Raw genomic sequence first — 21,759 nt, 5'->3', positions numbered from 1 at the left:
AAGTACTGTTAACACAGCTAGGCAAAGTGAACAAAAAATTGTATATGAAATGCATGAATAAATAAATATAATTACCATTCACCATCTTTGAAAAAATTTAAAGGGTTTGTTCTAAAGGAACAATACCCTACACTTAATATATCAGATACGAGATCATGAAGTCTATTTAATACTGCATTACAAGTATACACTGTCCGTGAATTGTTGCTACAAAACGGTGGCACCTGTCTAGTCATTTTTCCAGGCACCCTGAAGTTGATGAGAGATAACAGTTCAGGGCAATCCCTATCCCATCCCATCTTGTCTCGATGTCCCTTATGTTTGTCAATGCTTCTTTCTTTTTTCTTTAAATGTTTTAAACTACTCTTTTATTGTAATATTTAAAGCTTATAAATTGTATACATGGACAATGTCCGTTAATAAATAAATAAATAAATAAATAAATATTGAATTTACAATTTTGAATAAATTTAAAAGGTCTATAATTTTTCTTCTATCGTTAAGGTTTAACAAATTTAATGTTTTTAGTAAAAAATCGTAATTTAAAAATTCATGACTAATTCTAAGTTTAAAATTTATATACCGTAAGAATTTTTTGGATTCTTTCAAGAGAATTTTGGTGACAGTTGTAGTAAGGAGTCCATATTGTAGAGTTATACTCTAACTGGCTTTTCACTAATGAATTATACATCAACTTCAAAGTGTCTATGTTTTTGAATTCCTTTGTCACACGTAACATAAAGCCTAACATTTTTAGAGATTTACTAGTAATATTATTTATGTGCCTAATAAACGATAATTTTTGATCAAAAACGATACCCAGGTCGCGCACCTCAGAAGTTGAGCCTAAGTTAGCCTAGCCTACTAGTGTTGCTAAGTTGTTAGCGTTTTCATCATCATAATTCCCTTTTCGCACCTAATAGTGCATAGGGCACTGCATTGGCACACCAATCGCAGGGTATCTTGATCATTTTTGTTACACGGAGGTAAGATGATCAGTCTTACGCTTCAGGTACCAGTCCACGGACTATGAAATATTCTATTGTGAAAACACCCCTTTAAATAAATATTTCATATCAACTGCGTCGGAAATCGATCCTTTTCATACAAACTTAATTTTACTTAGTAGATAAAATCGAAGATAAATGTTAAATTCCCTGAATTAATGATTTCATATGAAAATATTAGGTCAGTTATTTTCCTGCGATCCTCCAGAGTAGGTAAATTAAAAAAAAAATAACAAAAACATGTAGTTAATTTCTTCTATAGGACTATGCAGTTTGAAACTAATGAATCTTAAAAATTTTCGTTGGACTCTTTCAACATTATTTATGTGAATTTTGTAAAAAGGGGACCGTATAGTAGAGGTGTACTCTAATTGGCTTCTAACCAAGGATATATACAAGAGTTTCATTATTTTAACTGATTCAAAATCTTTTATAGTTCTAAGAATGAAACCCAAAGTTTTCATACTTGTAAAAGTAATGTGGCTTTTAAATTCAAGTTTTTCGTCAAATATGACACCAAGATCTCGAATCTCTATGGCTTTCCAGTTGAATGTTGTTTATTGAATACGGAAATAAAATTGGAGATTTATTTCTACAAAAAGATAATAATTAACATTTGTCAACATTGAAAAACAAATTATTACAGATACATCAGTTACTTAATCTATTTAAATTTGATTGAGGTGTGAACCAGTCATTTTCATTTGTTATTTTCTTGTAGATCTTAATGTCGTCAGCAAAAAGTAAAAATTCGACCTCAATAAAACATTCAACAATATCATTTATAAAAAGGAATAATGCTGGCCCTTGATGCCCTTACATTACAGTAATTACACGATTATATTGGAATTCTTTTAAACCCTCGCTAATTACCCATAATGTGTATTTTTACACTTGCATATAATATATTGCCCTGGACTGGATTCTAAGGCATAAGTCTAATCACGTCTTATTCTCGTTATTTATGGGAGTAATAACTGCGAATCGATTCAATTCTGAGTCGGTTACACCATAATAATTATGTTTGTTTGCGACATTTTTTAAAACCAACTCAAATGAAAAGCTAAGGCTTTTAAATCACAGTATTTATTTCTCAGAGTAATAATTCTCTAGAGAAGCCTATTGCATAGAACAAAAACGTTCCAAATTTTTGGATTGATTTTTAGTTTCACAACGAACGTGTTACGGAAGGTTTCGGTTAGCGCTTGCAATTCTCAACCCAAGTACCCGTTGTAATGCTGTAATCTTAGCTAACTTCGTTGTCAATAATCATGGAATGGTTTTTCTACGTATGGGCGACTCTATTAGGTTATTACTCTTACAGAGTTATCTTTGATGAGAAGTTCAGTGCTAGGGGGATTTGGATATAATTATTTTTTTTGATAAAAATTAGATCATGTAATTGAGCAAAGTATCTCAAAAATACATGAAAAAAAATACAAAAAATAACTACTTTGAATTACGTCATAAGTTCTTCCTAATCAACCAATGATAGAGCGTTGTGATAGATTTGCGATTTCCGGGAAGCCAAATCACCAATCAGCAAAACTCACCGACTAGAACTTGTGACGTCATTGGCAGTAATTTCAAAATTTGAAAAATCGTAGTGCTGATAATACGATACATAAAAATATGCACACATATGAAATGTTTGTTTATGTGTGCCCTATTTCAAGATTATTCTCTTTTTTTAATTTGAACTAGTTTAATAACAACTAAAAAAAAATTATTTTAAAAACGATCGAACTTTCTCATTGTCCATAAACCAATTTTTTTAAAAACAAAATCGCTAATATTTGTACGATCATTTTAAGTATCTTCGCAATCGGATGAGAAAGGAAAATTTTTATTTGTGTTTTCATGTATTAAAAAAAAAATGCAGTACGAAGTAGCCGCCCTTCATAGTACATAATATTACATAGGAAACTATAATTAAGGATCGTTTTTTTCGAAACACAATATTCGCCCCACACAGCGGCTTAAGTTTTTCTTTTATAATTTAAAGCCAATATCGCGACATACCAATTACCCAAAAACAACTTAGCAAAACACGCTAAAAACCCGATAAAAAAAATACCAAACTATTATCGTTTTTTCATAACACGATAATTAATTTATCGTGTATATTAATCCCTAATTTCAACAATGTATATTAGGTGTTAATGAAATATAAAAGAAAATTATAAACTATGTATAAATTAGATTACATTCAGGGTTAGTGTGAGGTGTAATTTATAAAAATAATTATCGTTCACGCGATTTGATGCGAATCACAAAAGCCCTTCTCCCGAAAAATTTCGTTTCGAACGAATGTCGCGTTTTGAAAGAACGGTTCTCAATTGCATTTATAATTTTGGTTTATTTGTAAATATTGTATTCTTTTTATGGTCATTGTTTTCTTAAAATAAATCAATAAATAATGTTCCTAATTGCATTAGCGATATTTTGATCTGAATTGTCCCCTTTTACCTACCAGCATATGCGACTGCATACGAGTGGAAATTCCGTTATAATGTCACGTATCTTGTATACACGAGTCAGTGACAGTTATGACACCACTGAACTCCGATAAAAAATCGATGATGTATTTTAAATATATGCATTAATATGGCGTTTTTACTAGCAAAAAGTGTCGATATACTCCGTTACAGTATCGAATAAGTTAGAAATACCATATTTAAACGAATAATGCAGACGACGAAGAAGGCGTTGACGGGACATTGTCTTGTTCGTAAAAAGACATTCGAACAGACAATGACCGTGGGGACGGTACAATAACGGCTGATGTGTAAACTGTATAATGTATATTTTATATTATGGCTTGGAGTCACGTGTCGTATTCCGTTTTGCAGGTTATCACGTCTTCAGAGGCAGACAAATAAACTGACAGTTGTTATTCGTTAGCCTCTTGTTACATGAAGCCCAATTTTCCCAATTTTCTGGATATTTAAAGCTTTGATTATTGCTTTTCCCATCAATTATAGTACCATCTTTACTTTACATATAACCGAACACACTTTTTAAATTAAATACCATATAAATATATTTACGACGAAGACTTTAGAAAAAATAAGCCCATTGCAGAGGATGTGAACTAACTGACAATTTGAAGGGGAAGTAACTAATTGCTTATATTATTTATTTAAAACTTTAAGTACAAAGAATAAGTACTTTGTCGGACTTATTGCTAACAGCAATATCTTCCAGCCAACCAAAAAACAGACTGCTCAAAATTTTGTACTAAAAAACTATAAATATATATTAAAAGATCGCCTTCTGGGGAACTGGTAACAAGACAGACATAACAAGAATACAAAGACAACAAAATAAAATTCTTAAACTAACATACAACCTACCCTACCTGACCTCTACGACTGAACTGTACAAAAAACACACCAGTTTGAGATAAACTACTTGACTAAAATTGAGACCTTAAAAATTGTGCACAAAATAACACTGGGAAACATACAAGACGACGACATAATATTAGTCAAAAATGCTGACATACATAAATATAACACCAGACAACAAAAACACTATCATATTGAAAAAGCAAAGGCAAACACAGGACAGTCAAAAATACTACATAATGGACTTAAACACTACAACGACCTACCTTACTACTTGAAAACTTTTAATGGAGACAAATTTAAAATCAATCTGAAAAAGCACATGATGACTGAACTAACTAGACTAGACGAGACATAAAATGACTAGACAATATTAAATTTCTAATGTAACCCTAACGGGTTTTTTAAAATTGTAAATAAAAAAAAAAATAAAAAAAAGATACATATGTATGTTAAAATAAAATATTTAAAAAAATCCTAATTAATTAAAAATAAACCTTGTTTTTTAATTAGGAGATAAGGCTTGCACATATGAATATTTATATTTTTAAAAAAATATCTACATTATGTTATACGTATCAAATGATGAGATAATGAGTTTGGAAGGAGAGAGAAAGAGGAACCAAGGAAAGAAAAAGGGATAAAAAAATACATTTGAGAAAAAAGACATATTGGCACATTAAAATAATTTTTTAGAACTAATAAAATTTAAAAAAATAAAATATAAAAAATGGATTTTTTTTTTATTTTTTATTTTATTTTATTTTATTTTTGCACCACAACAGGCCAGGAGGCCCAATTACAGCGGTGAATTACATCACATAACACCCAGGCTTGAGAAAAATCACACTTAGTTTTTGTGTTCTCACCGGGAATCGAACCCGGAACCTTCCGTCTGTGAGTCAAGCGTCTTGACCACTACACCACGGAGGCGGCCAAATAGTTGCTTACTTCTGCAGGGGAGAAACGAAGAAGGGGAGGAGGGAGTCTGATACTGCACCGCGCTCCCCTCACTTCTCCCCTGCAGAACCATTTGTTTTTTAAAATATTTTATTTTTAAAAATTTACTTTGTTTTAAATATTTTTGTAAATATGCTTATATGTCTTCTTGCCCATACTAATCATTGTAGTTTCGGATGTGACTGAACACCCTGTATAATAATGTTTCAGGCGTTTCTTGAACGTGGCTAGAGAAGGTGCATTTTATATTATGTATATATTAAACGCATTTATACATATATTAAACATATATTAAATATCTGTAATCCTCAAACAATTGTTTCCTGATTCTTTGTGTACAAAACATCCATGTTAAAATCGTCAAAACAGTTAAATAAAAAATGGGCAAAAAGCTCACGGAGTCAAACATTAAATACAAAAGTTTCTCAATTTTGTCAGCTGTTTTACATCACCGGTTCAAATAATTTTATCACGAAATGGACGAATTTCGACGGAAGTATTCACAAGTTTAAAAAAAAAAAACTAAATACATTGCGCAACAGTCCGCCTAAAGAAATGTAATAAAGCTTGCATTTATAAATGTATATATATATAATGTATTGTATAGTTTTTATTGTTTATGCTGAACCAGACGTAAACAAAGGCGTGTATTTATTTATTTATTTATTTAGCATTTCACAGTTTTAAAATGTACAGAGTTTATTTGTTTCAGGTCCCGACTAGCTAGGAAATTCCTGTGTTTAGGAAGGACCTTATTTTATTCATGTGTTTTTTTTTATTTTTAATTTCATTAAATGATGCTTAATAAATTCAAAGAATAATAATAACATTATTAAAAATCAATATAAATTTAAATTAGAAAACATGCAAGTAATAATAATAAAAATAGATTAGAAAATATGCCATTAATAGTAAATAAATGAGACACAATTATTATAAATTATAAAACATACCGATAATAATAAAAATTGAACCACAAATACACATTATAATACATAAAATGAGTAATTAAGAAATTAAACAAAAATATAAATTGGAAAACATACCGATAATAATAAAAATTGAAGAACAAAAATAAATTACAGAATATACCATTTATAATTTTTTTTTAAAAATAAGATGCGGTTAAAATACTAGTTTTAAAAAGAAAAAAAAAACATATGTAAATGAATAAACATAAAAAGTAAAAATGAAATATACATAAAAACAATAAGAGATTTTTTTCAATTAAAAGCAACACAATTAAAAGCAACACAATAAAAGCAACAATATTTTATTATATTATACTACTATATCTAAACACAGGTACTGTTTGTTCAGCTGGTCCCACAAAACGTTTCTGAATGGCGAAGAAAAGAATTTCAACACTAGATAGATAGTAATATTCTCTATGGGTCATTACGATGCGTTTTTTGTTCTCTAGAATAAATCGGTCGGACAAGATATGTGACGAGTGTCGTGAGATATTTCAATTGCCATTTCTATTGACCGAAACGGTAAAATTTTCTTGTCAAATTAACGGTAAACATTTCATTTTGACTTGAAGTTCACAACGCATGTGGCTTTCCATGTTCCCAAAGCGATTAAGACCTCTTAATCTTTTCGATTGCATTATATGTAAATTTGTTGTAATTTACGCTGTTTATCATTTTAATAAAAACACTAATTCTATTCAATTTGAAACTTGCCGAGTTTTTATGACTTCATTCTCAGGGCACTTTTAAACCTTTTAATGTATATTCTATTACCGTACTATGATAAACACGTCTGATGTCAGATTTTGGTCAAAAATGCCATAACTTGCTGATGTATTCTAAATTCTCGAAGCGTGTCCCAGTGACGACACATTATTTTTATAATGTTTTATGTAAAATAAAATACGACAATTTAGTTCTTCCATGAACTTGTTGACGGGGGCCTGACCATAGATAGCGTGGGTTCATTTTACATACAGATTTTATTTACAGGTAAGCTATAAAAAAATATAATTTAGTTGTATCTACATAGTAGGTACATAATATAACGTAAGTGATATATGCTATAAATTGCTATTTTTTATGTGGTTCTGCGTGATATAACAACTCTTATCTTTGAAATTGACTCAAACGACGTAATTTTGTGATATACTCGTATTATATTGTGTAGCCATATTATCCATTAATTTAACACATAACTTATTACATAAAAAAAATATTAAAAAAATAGCACAATTAATTCAGTCCGTATAAGGTATTCTCATTACGATTGAAATGTCAACTGGTCGATTTGTTCTAGAAATAAATAATGCCAAAAACGGCCGCGTCGAGCGCCACATGTGTTGCTAGTCATATGTCTAAAGTATCATCTCAAAGAGAAATAGTCTTTAAGGAATAATGTTTGAAACACTGTTTTCCAAATCGAGAATCTTCAAATAATTTGTGTAATCTGCAAGTTTACTCTTGGAGAAAAATCCCGCCACTGCCACTGGGTTCAACATGTTCAAAATGTAGTACACTTATTTGTATGAAGAAATAAGCTGGAGTAATCGGCTCATTGTTCCTTGGCTCATTGCTGGCGCTGGGCGCGCTTTACTGATAATTTGATTCATCTTTGCAGAAAAATTCAAATAGTGGCAATGATCCATAAGAAATAGTAATTATTTGTTTGTTTTTCTGTAAATATAGTTATCATAAAAAATTATTATGGAAAGTCAAATATAATGGTAAGCTGCGCATAATCGTTTCTATACACGGTTCTCCCCTGCCAAATAGCCATAATAAAAACTCGAATGTATTTTTTCACTCGTTAATCGGCTGTCTATCTTGTCCATGTTTCTTTTAATAACTTCTCTGCACGAAGAAAACAAAGGTTTTTTCTGGATATCTTTAAAAGGCGTTTATGTATAAATAAAAACACACACAAATCAAGACTAAGGGAAAATTTTGTATTTGTTCTGTCGTTAACATGGGAGGTGTACGATGGCGTACGAATTATGAATAACATCGCTCATTTGTCGATGCCATTCCGTGCAATTTGTCCCAATCGCTTTTATCCATGGCGAGTCAGGTTCAGGTATACTGTAACAGTAATGGAAGTGACTATTGAGAGTAGATGTGCAGACGATGAACCCTTTCTTCTCACGCAGAACAATAAATTAATCTTGTAACTTGCGGGTAAGTAATGTTATGAGAATTATGAAGTGCACTTCTCCACTTGGTCGCAAACATTTGGTACAAAGAAGCAAACGGGAGTTCAAATTGGTCATTTAAACGGATAAATAATTTAACGTCGTTTCGCAGAAACCAATATTGAAAAAGGAGATATTGGTGTTATCAAGTTCAGTGCCTCGATTATGAACGCTATCTTCGTCTGTATATATCGAGACGGTATACTTAACTTCTGTACTATCTGTATCTTACCTCGGTATGTTCTACCTACTTGCCATATTGACATCATATGATCGAAACAAGCCAATGGAATGACCGCAAACAATTAGTCCGCGTTCCTTACGTCATTAACATTTAAAATAGTTCTCATTTATAGTTTAAATAGCTTCTCTAATAAAAAATGCTCACTTCAAATCGATTATAAATCCAATAAGTCCCAATTCTAGCAAAAAATGCTCGCTTGAACATGATTTTTATGACTTTTGAAAATTACCAAGACGGTATGCTAAACGATCGTCTCTATTTATCTACCCAGCGATTACAAGGCTTTTAAGAAAAAAAGTCCCAACCTCAAAACGATTAAAATTTTTAATAAATCGTAATTAAAGGAAAAATTGCTCGGTGGAAATAAATTTTTGACAATTTTAATGCGTAGATAAACGTATCGAGGGGTTCTAAAACCGTTGGTATAAAATGATGTACTTACATCAACACTTGATGGTAGGGTATCGGTACTATACTTTTGTAGTCGGTCGGGAGACTTTTATCTTCAACTATGACGTTATACTGAAGCTATGTAATTTTAGAGCGTAGATATGTGTACCGTGACGTACGCTTCCCCTTGATTCATATCGATGTACCTACCCAAAACTTGAAGGTGGGGGGTCAGTAGTATGTCTTAATAATTGCTAGAGGGAATTTATCTTCAACTATACCGTCAGGGTGAAGGTATGACGTCTTTATTTTCCCATCATAATCGAGGCTTAAATGCTTAAAGCCCGTATTATATTGGTCAGTAAATGGTACAAGAACTTGTGCAGAATTTGATCCGTCGTTAATACTCAAATTGGCTGAAATATGACGAAGTCAAATTCCAAAAACATAGGACACGTCCTATTTTTTCAACCAATATTTGAGTCAATATTTTCGCGCGCGTCCCACTGCTATATTGTTAACTGTCATCTATCAACTTCAATTTTCAAGGCGTATTAAATTATTTGTTGTTGCTTGTGTCATTTTATTTAGCCAATACATAAATTGAGTGAAAACTAACAAAGAACATTATAAAATCAACGATTTATTTATTGTAAAAACTAAATAAATAAGTAGAGATCTAGGTACATTGAGATTTTTTATGTTTTCTAGAATTTTTATTATTTTTTAGAGATATAAATCAAAGAAAGAAAAGAAAGAAAAAAGGTTAATATTAAACAAGTATTTATTTTCTAATTTTAAAGCCGTGTTTTAAAAACGCTGTGGTAAATAATGTTACAATAATAATAAATCTTTTTTAAACATAATATATTTATTTATTTATATTTGGATAATTTATATAGCGCCGTTTTTGTGAAAATCACCTCAAGGGCGCTGTACAATAAATAAATATCCCACTACGTCTTGCAGCTACAGAGCGCATGGACGGTTGGGATTCTTGTTCCTCGTCTCCAATTATGATATACAGGAGCTAGATTACAGCACGTCTTGCAGCTACAGAGCGCATAGATGATAAGAAATCTAGCCCCTTTTTACATTTTTTATTTGACAATGAAGTTTAGAGATTTAGTGATATTTAAAAAAAAAAAAGCAATTTATAAAAATAGAAGTTAGATTACAACAAGTCTTGCAGCTACTGAGCTCATGAACGGTTGGAATTCTAGACCTCATTTACTAAATTAAGATATTTGATAGTCCTAATTTATATAAAATATACCTATTGAAGCTAGATTACTAATCGTCGGACGAGTGAAATTCTGGCCACTTAAAATTATCAATAAATTTACAAAAACAAACATTGTGCATAATAGTAAATTTGTAAAGTGTTCGTGTTAAAAAGTAAACAATAAAAAAACTAAACAGATAAAGCACTTCAACACTATGGATCATATAACAGATAAAAATATCCGAGGGTAGCTTTCGTAAATTTCATAAAATTTTGGGTAGTCACTAGTCACTGTCGCACAAGTGCAAACACATGTTGTTTGTTTAATTCCTAGAAGATGGTCCGGTCCACGTGTAGTTGCCGGGTACAAAGGTATATATAGTTAAATGGCGGACTTATTGCTTCAAGTAATTTCTTGCAGTCTATCCAAAACTTGATAAAAATACAATAAAAATTAATTAAAAAAAATATTTTTTTTAAACCAAAAAAACCCTAATCTTGAAAACGCTGAACGAGTCTCCGAAGATATGAATGTTTTTCGCAGTGTTAGTCATGTTGTAGTTTTAAGGTCACCTCACTTTTGGCATTTGCCATGTATCTTTTTCTCCAGATCTTTAAATTGTCAAAAATTGTATGTGTCCACTTCATTCACAAGACATTCCCCTTGCCCGCCTTTTCTTGGTCATTTCATGAAACATTCTAAGTACGCGAGAATTCTCCGCGTGCATTTTTAAAAGTATTTCAATATTCGTCTCCGTACCGCAATGACCTTCGGTTTTCATCAAATTGGGTTATACATATCTTTTCCGAGTTGTTGCCGAGGATCGTGATCTCAATGTTCTGACCAATTCTAACCGCACATCTCTAGTTTCAAATCGGCAGAGTGCTTTTATGCTAAAGAGCCTGTCATGCTTTTAAGAAAACCAGATTTTAAAAATATTATATATCAACTCTTTAAGTCCGCTGGCTCAAAAAAAAGTATGCGTGTGGCGGCAATGGGTCAGATTAGACCCAGTTTTAAAAGTCGTCTACTAGACATTTTTTGTGAGGTTTTCAATATTACTTAATCATCAAAATATGCTCTGGTTCAGGAGAAAAATATGTACTAGTGTTTTGTGTTCGACTTCTCAAGATTCTTTTTTATTATGATTCAAAATATGTAAACGCACCAAAATCCTTCAGATACACTCTCTCCGCGCGCACACTTCGTAACGCGGTGATCAGCATCTTGTAGAGACGCTAAAATTGTCGCAAAAAATAACTTTTCACGTAATTGATAATTTTCGGTGCTATTGAGTCTAATCGGACCCATCTCCGGTGGTATGAGTTAAGATCTAATCTAATGGCTGATCTGGGGCTGCGTAGTTCAGTGAAGTTTGAGAAGAAGCGAAATGAAATTGTTTCTGGTCCCGTTCGTATTACATATCATATTGCATAGGTAGGTACATATTCGCTCTCAGATCACTGATGCGGTGCGCCACCGCCAATTTCCCAGGCTGTTTATTAAAAAATAAGTATCGCAGGAATGCTACCAAACGGTGCTGTTATAATTGCTCCCATCATGAGGGGAACTTCCGCATAGACTTCCATTGTCTATGTTCCACTTTACTGTTCCTCGGGATACTGAGCACCCACTAGGAATTATTCTGCAGCACCTCACTTCTTACATTATTTACCTATTACAACAAAGATAAAAAAAAACATCATAGAAAAGGTAATATAGAAGTCTTGGCATCTACATCATACCGCGCAACAATCGATAAAAATGTGTAGTTAAAATACACATTCCTTCTAGTCTCTAAACTGTTGTAGCCGAGCATACCCTGGAGAAACTCGGTCGGGTAGAGCCGAGGATAATACCCGCACTCTCTCATGTAGAGATATCTCAGAAACTTCTTTTGGATTTTCTCTATCATAAGTATTCTCTTCAGTTCGTGTGGCCCCCAAATCATCGAGCCACTCTCGAGTCTACTTCGCACCGAGGAGTTGTAAAGAGTTCTCAGTATGCGGGTATTTTCGAAAACCCTGACAGTACGCAGAACAAAACCTAACATCTTTAATGCATTACCACAAATATGGGCAGAATGGTGAATGTTACACAGTGTGTTAAGTGGCCACTTAAACCAGCCAATGACAGGTCATAAGCCATGTAAATGCCAAGACTTCTATATTACCTTCTCTAAAAGTTTCTTTATCTCTGTTGTAATATGTCAATATTAATAGCTCCCCAGGGAGTTGAATCCAGTCCATTGTTGATAGTCTTATTGTGGGAGTTATTATGCCATCCACCATTTAGTTTACGGGTTTTATTATCTTCAGAGTTATAAATATTTTTAAATTTATTTTTATTGATTATAAGTTTTCCTTTGCATTTTTCAAAAGGTATACATAAGTTACAAATACAAAAAAACTATTACATTAACACAAAAAAATCCAACAAAGACATGGTCTGTGTGTGGGTATACATTTTATTTTTTATTAAAATAAAAGCTACTGGAAGAACATGACAAATATCATTTGTTAACGAAAGGGCAGACCGTAAATGAAAATCGAATTTCATTCAGTTTTGTGAATTGGGAAATATTTGAGAAAGGAATAGGTACATGGAGTGGATACCTACCTTTAATATAATCTTAATGTTCTTCAATTTCTGGCACTGGATCACAAATGAACTATAATATAACAATGTTTTCCTCGACGCGCGACGATTCCAACCACTTTTTATCCAATTTTATGTCAAGTCAAAATGTTGTTTTGTTTTTGTTCTAAATCCGAATCTTCTAATTTTGAATATCTTCTATCTTGATGTTAGGTAGGTACCATAAGGATGGGTCAAAGGAAGGATGGGAACGAAAGGTAATCGGCCAGGAACAGTATCGAACAATGCTGTTATTTACTTAACATAATTATCAAACACATTTTTTTGTCACTAAAGATGACAAAACTATAATAAAAGTATATTCTATTCATTTGAAAAGAAGCTATTTAAATCTGTTTTTATATCTATAATTTTAACAAAATTAGCATCAAACAATTAATAAGCACAAGTTGCGAATTGCATTCGCCCTTAAAACCGAAATTATCGAAATAATAAAATATTTACCATCACTAATTTGACAGATCTCTCTAAATTTTAATTACACTTAAATTTATTTATTTTATACATACAATACACAATTTTACGATAGCTCAATTATTAATTTTCTTCTCCCGACTTCTTAGAAAATTCCATGTTAAGTTGGTACTCTTCTGTTTTAAAATTAATACATTTACTTATAAATATTATGATACATCAATAAACAAAATAATAATAAAATAAACTTATTGAATCAGGTTGCGGTCCCGTGGCTAGTGTTGCGGACTCCTGGATCAGAAATCCGAGGTTCGAATCCCACTCTACCCCAACTTCATTCACATTTTCTTATAGTGAGTTATTTACAATTCGCTGACAATGGTCCCAAAAATCGAAATATTTGGGTAAATAATAAGAACGCAAATATTTCCTTTTTTATTAAAAAAAAAGCACATTAACACTGAAATAATTCTGTAAGTACGTAAAAATTAGAGATCTTTTCATAGATATTAAAAATTACCAAAACATTTATGTTTGCCTTCTAAACTAAACATAAAATTAATTTTGAAAGTAATTTAGTTGAAATATCATTTTATGTATTTGCGTTATCTAAAAAGTGTGAATTTATATATCGTTTTATTAGGTATAAATGAAATAATATAAACATGTGGTATCTGTCATCTATTTTATAAATCGTGTTAATTTCGGTATACGCTATAAGCCATCAAAATGTTATTTATTACACACATAAAAATGACGTTTGCGAGTAATATTGTATCACTTGACTCATTTATTAAATGTGTCATAATATTTAAAATACACTTGTGTATCTTATAATTTTCGGCCATTATTTGAATACCTTTTTTTTACTCAGTACATATTTGCCATTAATCTCGTAAGCGATCTGATCCAATCTCGATGCTTTATATTCCGCGACAAACTGAATCATAATGTGCGGAGAATCAACGCGCCTTTCTATCAAGTGGTTTGATTTTACTTGCAAACTGCACTTTTATAACTTGCAGGTGTGAACTTACTGCGAACGCATGTGAGTTCGTACGTTCTCATTCATTACTCATTCTGTACCTAACATTGTCAGTGTAAACACTGCCTTCTGCCTCGCCCGCGCCCGTAGAGCCGTCGCTGCCTTATCTCCTCGCTAATTATAGCCAGCGTAAATATTACGATCTACCATGCTATCTCAGCTCGCGCTTTTATTATGTCGCTAATTTTGTATTGTTTTTGCAGACTGCGGAACCCAACGACTCGATTGCTGGTCGCGTGAACTTCGACCGCACAACCGAGAAAATACGATTCGACCTCGAAGGATGTGAAGACTCGCGCAGTCCGCAACACGCCGATCGAGGGATAATATGATATAACAGATGTTTGCCATTTCGAAACTCCACAATACGAAGTCATGCAGAATTCTAAAGATCAAACGTCCGCGAAGACAAAAAAAGCCAACAAGAGGCGCAACTCTAGAAAAAAATCTCTCTCCCCTTCCAACTCCATAGTGACGAATCAAAATATTTCAAATGGAAAAGCGAACCAGTCGGGAAATAAACCGGAATGCAAGAGGTCCCTCTCGGAAGGCTCTGCCAAACCGAAACACAATAGAAAGAGCAACTTGAAGAGAACCTTTTCGCATCCTTCCACCGACAGTTTACACAAAGATGAAGCGACGAAAGAGTCGGATGTTCCGGATGATTTATCGCGTGATGTTCCCGATAATATCCCAGCGCTCGATTCGAAGCCGGAAATTGAACTTGGTGATAAAATAAGTGCTCCCGAAAAAGCTTTAAGCCCAAAGTGCGAATCTGAAAGTGAAACCAGTGATAGTGTGCTGATACGAAGTCAGGGTATTAAAAGAAAACAAAATAAAAATAGTAAAGTAGTAACAACGAAAGTAAATAATAATTCTAGTTTAAACGACAGTGATATTAAAAATAGTGTTTTCGACGAAATAGATGTTAAAAATAATATTAAACCGGTCGAGGAATGCGCGGTAGAACTTGAAGCCCAAAAATGCGACGATACGGAGAAAGACAGAATCGCGCGTGAGTTTTTAGTCAAATCTTTGCCTTCCAGCATTTCTTTACACAAGGATGCCATCGAGATGCTCAACGAAGAAATACAAGCCCGATTCAAGGAGGGCATCAAGTCTTTCACGGATCAGCTGACTGCGGCCGCCACTCTCAAGCCGGGGTACATAAACGCCGAGCTGACCAGGATATTCCAGGAGCAGTCCAGAGAGCCGATGATCAAATTCGCGAGACAGCACATCTCTCAAGAGCTGGGAAATGAGCTGGAAAATCTACCAGGTTCAGCAGTCAAGAGGGTGCCGGTGAAGAGACGAAGAAGAGTTTCCGAAATGGGTGAGAGCACTTTTTATATATACTTCATCATTATCTGTACATTTCACATGCATTTAGTGGCTAACGAATTCTCTTATATACACAAGCTTAAGGCTTAAGCTGTGAAATATGATATTTTCTCTATTACAAATACGTAGTCGTTCGGCGCCGTATATTTTAACGGATCAGAATATTGATTGTCACTTACGTTTACAAGTCGAATTCCGTGTCACGTTGGCTGTCAGAAATGCCCAACTTTTACAATGATAATGAAATGTAGTTCTTCCTACACATCGCCCGATCGGGCTGGTGGCTTGCACCCGTAGGTTGAGTGGTACTGAGTACTGAGTACTGAGCAGAGGGAGTAGCTTTATGGTTCGTCGCCAGTATACCACTTATTTGCTTTCACTATTGGGGTTAAGGTCGACCTTTGTTTTCAGACTGGCGAATGTTTTGGGTAACAGAGCGTTACTAAATACGAGGATATCCTTTATCACCTTACCTTCAGTTATCGACAAAAGTCTTGTGTGTATCAGATTATCTATTCTTTAATGTTTTCTAGACATCTTTAGAGGATGGCCTTCGAGTTATGTAGCACATAATATTCTGCAAAAGATACACACGTGTTTTCTCATTATCTTTCGTAACATCGCTCCTATTATTACGCGTGTTGCAATGTTACGTAGATGTTTCATCTTCCAATTATTATTAGAAGTATCTAAAGCAAGTCATTCGGAAGATCAGTTTGCCGTGTGGTTTATGAATCATGCTGGCATAAATAAAATATCAGCAAAAATATTAAAAAAATATACGAACTAATGATAGCTTCATAAAAAAACAATGTGTCATTTAAGAAAATGTTGTACATTAGGGTGGGTCGATATTTTTTTCCGAATTTTGAAATGAAAGGGATCTAAAAAGTTGCCTTGCGGATTACTCGGAATGCAAAAAATATTTTTTTTAAATATTCGATACTACTTTTGGCCCTCAACTAGAGCTTCAAGTTTTCGAAAAGGTCGTTTTTTTTGCGCTTAACCTGCGCTGTCATTTCGTATTTAAGTAGAAAATCAGTCCAATTAAATTTTATAATGTGCATTAAACCTTATTAAACAAGCATCTAAAGGCGGGAGTTGCACTTTGTTTTGTAATAAATAGGTAGCATTGTTTTCAGGCGCTCAACGGAATCAGTTCCGCGGAGTGTAAACTTTTTGCATTTCGGTAGTCTTAATACTTTTTCGAATTTATAATGTGATTAAATTATATCTTTAATAACAAAAAATAATTTTATCAATATAGATAATTAACAAAATGTTTAGACTGTGATAAACTTCAAACCTCGGTTGAGGGCCAAAAGTAGGAATATTTTTTTAAAATAATTTTTACGTTCAATGTATTCCAAAATGCTACTTTTTAGACCCCTTTTACTCTAATGTTTGAAAAATAAAAAAACTTCATACGTCATTGCACATATATTTATTATGTATGTAAATATACCAATGCAAAGGAAGAGTCTTTTAATTTTATAATGTGACGTGAGAAGAACATAACGTCAAAAGTGAAACGTGTAATTTTTATTTAAGACGACTTTTTAATATTTCCATACAACCGGGTTTCGACGTAAGAAACATCGTCGAATTGGTCGATAAGACTAGACCGTGAATTAAAGTCTCGAATTGAACTCTAGCATTTATTCAAATTTTGAGGCTTTATTTTTCTTTAGATGAGATAATTTTTTCATCTTCATAGGTTTTACTTATATCAAGGCTTATTGTTTAAATTTATTTATTTATTATATACGCCAAGACGGCTTTTACATGACAGGTACAAAATTAAAATTCAAGCGTTTCATGGTATAACAGGACAATAAAAAATAAAAAGTATTTTTTTATTTAGTAATTATATTTTTATTGTAGGTCCGTCCAATAAATATGTATCTAATAAACGGGTTTTTTTAAGTATCGAACTACATTATGTATTATATATATGAATAAAGATAAAATACTTCATTAAAGTACGAAACGTAATTGTGCTAAGGATCTTTTTTTAAATTTTTGTAAATAGTTTTTTGTTTTTTTTTACAATATATAAAAGAGGTAAAAATTCAAAAAATAAAGAATAATTACATGGCAATGAAATACATATTAACAGTAAGAATAGTAAACAAAAAATCCCACAAAGACATGGCCTGTTCGTGGGTATTTATTTTATTTTATTTTATTTAGAAAACATACAGTCATACAAAATCAGTATTAAAAACAACAATTTTTTTAACATAAAAAGACCAATTAAGTTTTCATAAATTAAAAAGATATAAACATTAAATGTGACAAAAAATAAAAAATAAATAAGAATTTTAACTGAAAAAAGGATAATTGTTGACATTTGCGTTTTCCATGGAGGTAATAAATTAAAATAAATAAAAATACCGAATGTACACTCCGAGCCATCCACGCACACACATGAACGCACATATAAAACACACACAAACATATACATTACATGCGGCACATATACATAGCATTAACCACTCAAGATGTACATTCAGCAACTATCCCAAATAATCGACCCCATGAAGAAATTTTCTGTACAAATGCAACGTGCAGTTAAAAATGTCTACATCAATACTGAGTCCGTTATAATTTCTACAGGTACGTCTAATGAATGCATTCGAGGTATAATTGTTTTTACAAGTTGGTACATAAAAAAGGGAATTTAATCTAGTATAGCGAAGAGGACAACGGAAACCAATATTTTGTAAAAGATACGGCGAATCAACTATGTTATTGAGAATTTTGAAAAGAAAAATTAAATCATATCTAAGGCGCCTTTTTTGTAGTGATTCTATATTAAAATTGATCAAAGATGCGCCGTAATCATTTTCAATGTTACCAAAACGATATTCCAGGCTCCTTATAAATTTCTTTTGAATGTTTTCAATTTGATTAATATATACATTATATTGAGGGGACCATACTAATGAAGCGAATTCGAGTTGACTTCGCACATAAGTATAGTAAAGAAGTTTTAATGTATTTGGTGATGAGAATGGCTTGGAGATTCGTAAGATAAAGCCTAGAAGTCTGTACGCCTTATCTACTATTGTATTTATGTGATCTCTAAATAAAAGCTTATCATCCATCAGTACACCCAAATCTCTTGCTTTCATTGAACGATTGACAATTTTCCCAGATAGTTAGTATACAAGAAATGTTTATGAATTATTTGCTCCTTAAATAAATAGACAGGTAAAATATTTTTGTATAATATAAGAAAGAGAAAATAAAGTATTCTGTAAAAGATTAGGAGGTATTTTTTTATTTTAGTGTAATTAAAAAATATTAAAAACATAAAATATTCCTATAATTAAAGGGCAACAAAATACGTATATCATTGAAAAAAAGTGTTAATATTTTAAATTTGAATCCAGGATAGTGCGTATTTTTTCAAAAAATGAAAAATTTTAAAGTTAGGGATTTACGAAATATTATTAGTAAAACATTCTTTTTTTTTAAATCTGACAAGATAGTTGGCTGTGACCTGATTAAGGAACTTCTTCGCGTTTGTAAAAGTTTTGCCGCCGTGTTAAAATGCAAATAGCATTTCGTGAATAAATAATATAACATGATCTTAGGTGTTTGTATCTTAATAATCGCTCGTATGTTCGATGGCAGAGCCAATTCTCAATATTTCCACTCTAATTCAGCCACTTACCATTACCAAGTCCTCGTCCTTCAAATGTTGTAATCAAACATAATCCCATTAATCATTGGTGTTAAAGAATGATGGATTAATAATTATTTTCAAATCAATGCTGTCTACTAGCTAACGTGCCTCCCACAAAAGGTTATTATTAATAACACCTAATATACTATGTTTTCAAATATATAATATCATTCGAGTAATATGTGCATGCGAGAGGTAAACTACGGTAATTCCAAATATGACGAAATTCAGTTATTATTATGTCGAAACTAAATTTTTGTCCTCCATTGCGAGGTAAATAGCCTCTAATCTCTAGAATAACAAAGAGAAAGAGGGAAATTGGATATAAAAAAATGTTGTCCCACGCGCGGTAAAAATAAGACTTTTAAGTTTGTAAGTGAAAATTCTTGATGGAAGTTCATTGTAATTTAATAAAAATAAAATAAAATACTTAAACTCATTAAAATAGCATTATATAAACTCATTAGTTAACCCGAAAAAAAAATTTGATAATGATCCTTAAGATAAAAAATACTTTATTTAATTTACTTTCAAATAACTTTGAATTATCTATCCTTACCTCTGTTTTGTATAAATACATTGAACTCCTTAATGAAGATACCAGTCTCGAAGATGTCGCGAAAGCGACGAAACCAGTCATTGGGTATTCCAAATTTGTGGATTAAAGTATCACTCGTCTTTTATTTATATAATAAAAAAAATAAGACCATTTAATTCCACCGCAAAGTTTCTTGAAAATGTATGAAATAAAATGATAAAAAATATATTAATGAAAACAAACTACTTTGAACGTCGCTTGTTCATATGAATCAACCAATGATAGGAGAGTTGTGAAAGATTTTCGGTTTACGGTACGCTAATAGACCAATCGTCAGAACTGACCGAGAAGAAGCGGAAGAGAACGTGAGATGTCGCATGCGGAGTAATTTCAGAAAAACAACACTTCAAAAAATTATAGCGCTGATAATACATAGAAATGATAAAATATTTTAAAGTTTATATTTGAAGCACTAACTTTGCGGTTATTCAATATAATAATATAAATAAAACAACTTTGTTTTTAACCACACCAAAATAGTGGTTAAAAACAAAGTTGTTTAATTTTAATTTTTTTATGATAAAATGTTTCTTTGACTTAGTTAAATAGTCAATTAACCAATGAAAGATATTAAAAAAACCCATTAAATTTCCTCGTTCTTATTTTATTATTGTAACTCCTTTCCACATTAGAGGTAAAAAAACAGTAAGAAAACATGCAGTACTAAAAAAACCTCCTAATCATATGTTATACAGAAAAATATTACAGTATTAGCTATTGTGTTATTAGCATTACTGCTTATTTTTAACAACAAAAAACATGAAATAGGGTTGGCCATTTCCTGAGATAAAATAATTGGTTGGTTTATCAAAAATCTAAACAGATTTTGCATGATAATAATTTTTTGAAAATTAAAACGTATTGTGGATATATAGGCACCCTTTTAACATTGGAATATTTAAAAACATAAAACTAAATTATTCTTACAAAATATAATCTTAGAATGAATAAATACCACTTATTTTACTAATTACAAAATAGTGTTTTTTTCTATCGCGGGAAAAAAATTATTTGGATTTACTGGTTTATTTACTTAACCCTTATACTGCTAAACAACGATATATCGTTGTTGTTAATCCCTATCATAAAGTTCTAACTAGACTGATGCTGACGTCATAATCCCCAAAAGGGTAAATGAATTCGGGAACTGCTTGTTGCACTTAACCGTCAGTGGTATAAAACATTTTCAAAACATAAAAATGACTTATTCGACGGCTTATTATTTAGTTTCGTACCTATTTCAGCCCTACGGAAAATTTTATACAAAAAATGTTTTCTTACGCGCTGTAAAAATTTAAGCATTAAATTGTACGGCAAAGTTTCTTGAAAATGAATAAAAAATCATTAAATTTTTTTTAAATGAAAACGAACAACTTTGAACGACGTCACTTGTTCATATGAATCAATCAATGATAAGAGGGTTGTGTAAGATTTCCGGTTTGCTAATCGTCAATGAACCAATCAACAGAACTAACCGAGAAAAAGCGGAAGAGAACTTGCGACGTCACACGCGGATTAATGTCAGAAATACAAAACTTTAAAATATCGTAGCGCTGATAATACGATACATAAAAATTGAAAAAAAAAGCTTTGTCTATTAACATTTTTTTTTTAAACCTCTAAACATCCTCATTATAAATTTACTTATGTTGTTTAAATTCGCAGT

The 21,759-nt window shown here is 31.8% G+C and overlaps 1 protein-coding gene across 1 annotated transcript in view; it reads left to right on the top strand.

The window, feature by feature from the left end:
• LOC148278728 (uncharacterized) overlaps nt 1-21,759 on the top strand; it is a 195,081-nt gene that overhangs the window by 35,967 nt on the left and 137,355 nt on the right. The window contains exon 2 of the mRNA XM_088230963.1: nt 14,664-15,793. Within this exon, the coding sequence (XP_088087089.1) occupies nt 14,836-15,793 (958 nt within the window). The 5' untranslated portion in view covers nt 14,664-14,835. The remainder of the gene's footprint in view (nt 1-14,663; nt 15,794-21,759) is intronic.

This window comes from Micrasema longulum, unplaced genomic scaffold (genome assembly GCF_059751315.1).
Source record: "Micrasema longulum isolate JH-2025_06_02 unplaced genomic scaffold, ASM5975131v1 h1tg000834l, whole genome shotgun sequence".
In the NCBI taxonomy this organism is placed as follows: domain Eukaryota; kingdom Metazoa; phylum Arthropoda; class Insecta; order Trichoptera; family Brachycentridae; genus Micrasema; species Micrasema longulum.
The sequence above is the reverse complement of the archived record's forward strand: the minus strand, read 5'-3'. Positions and strand labels throughout refer to the sequence as shown.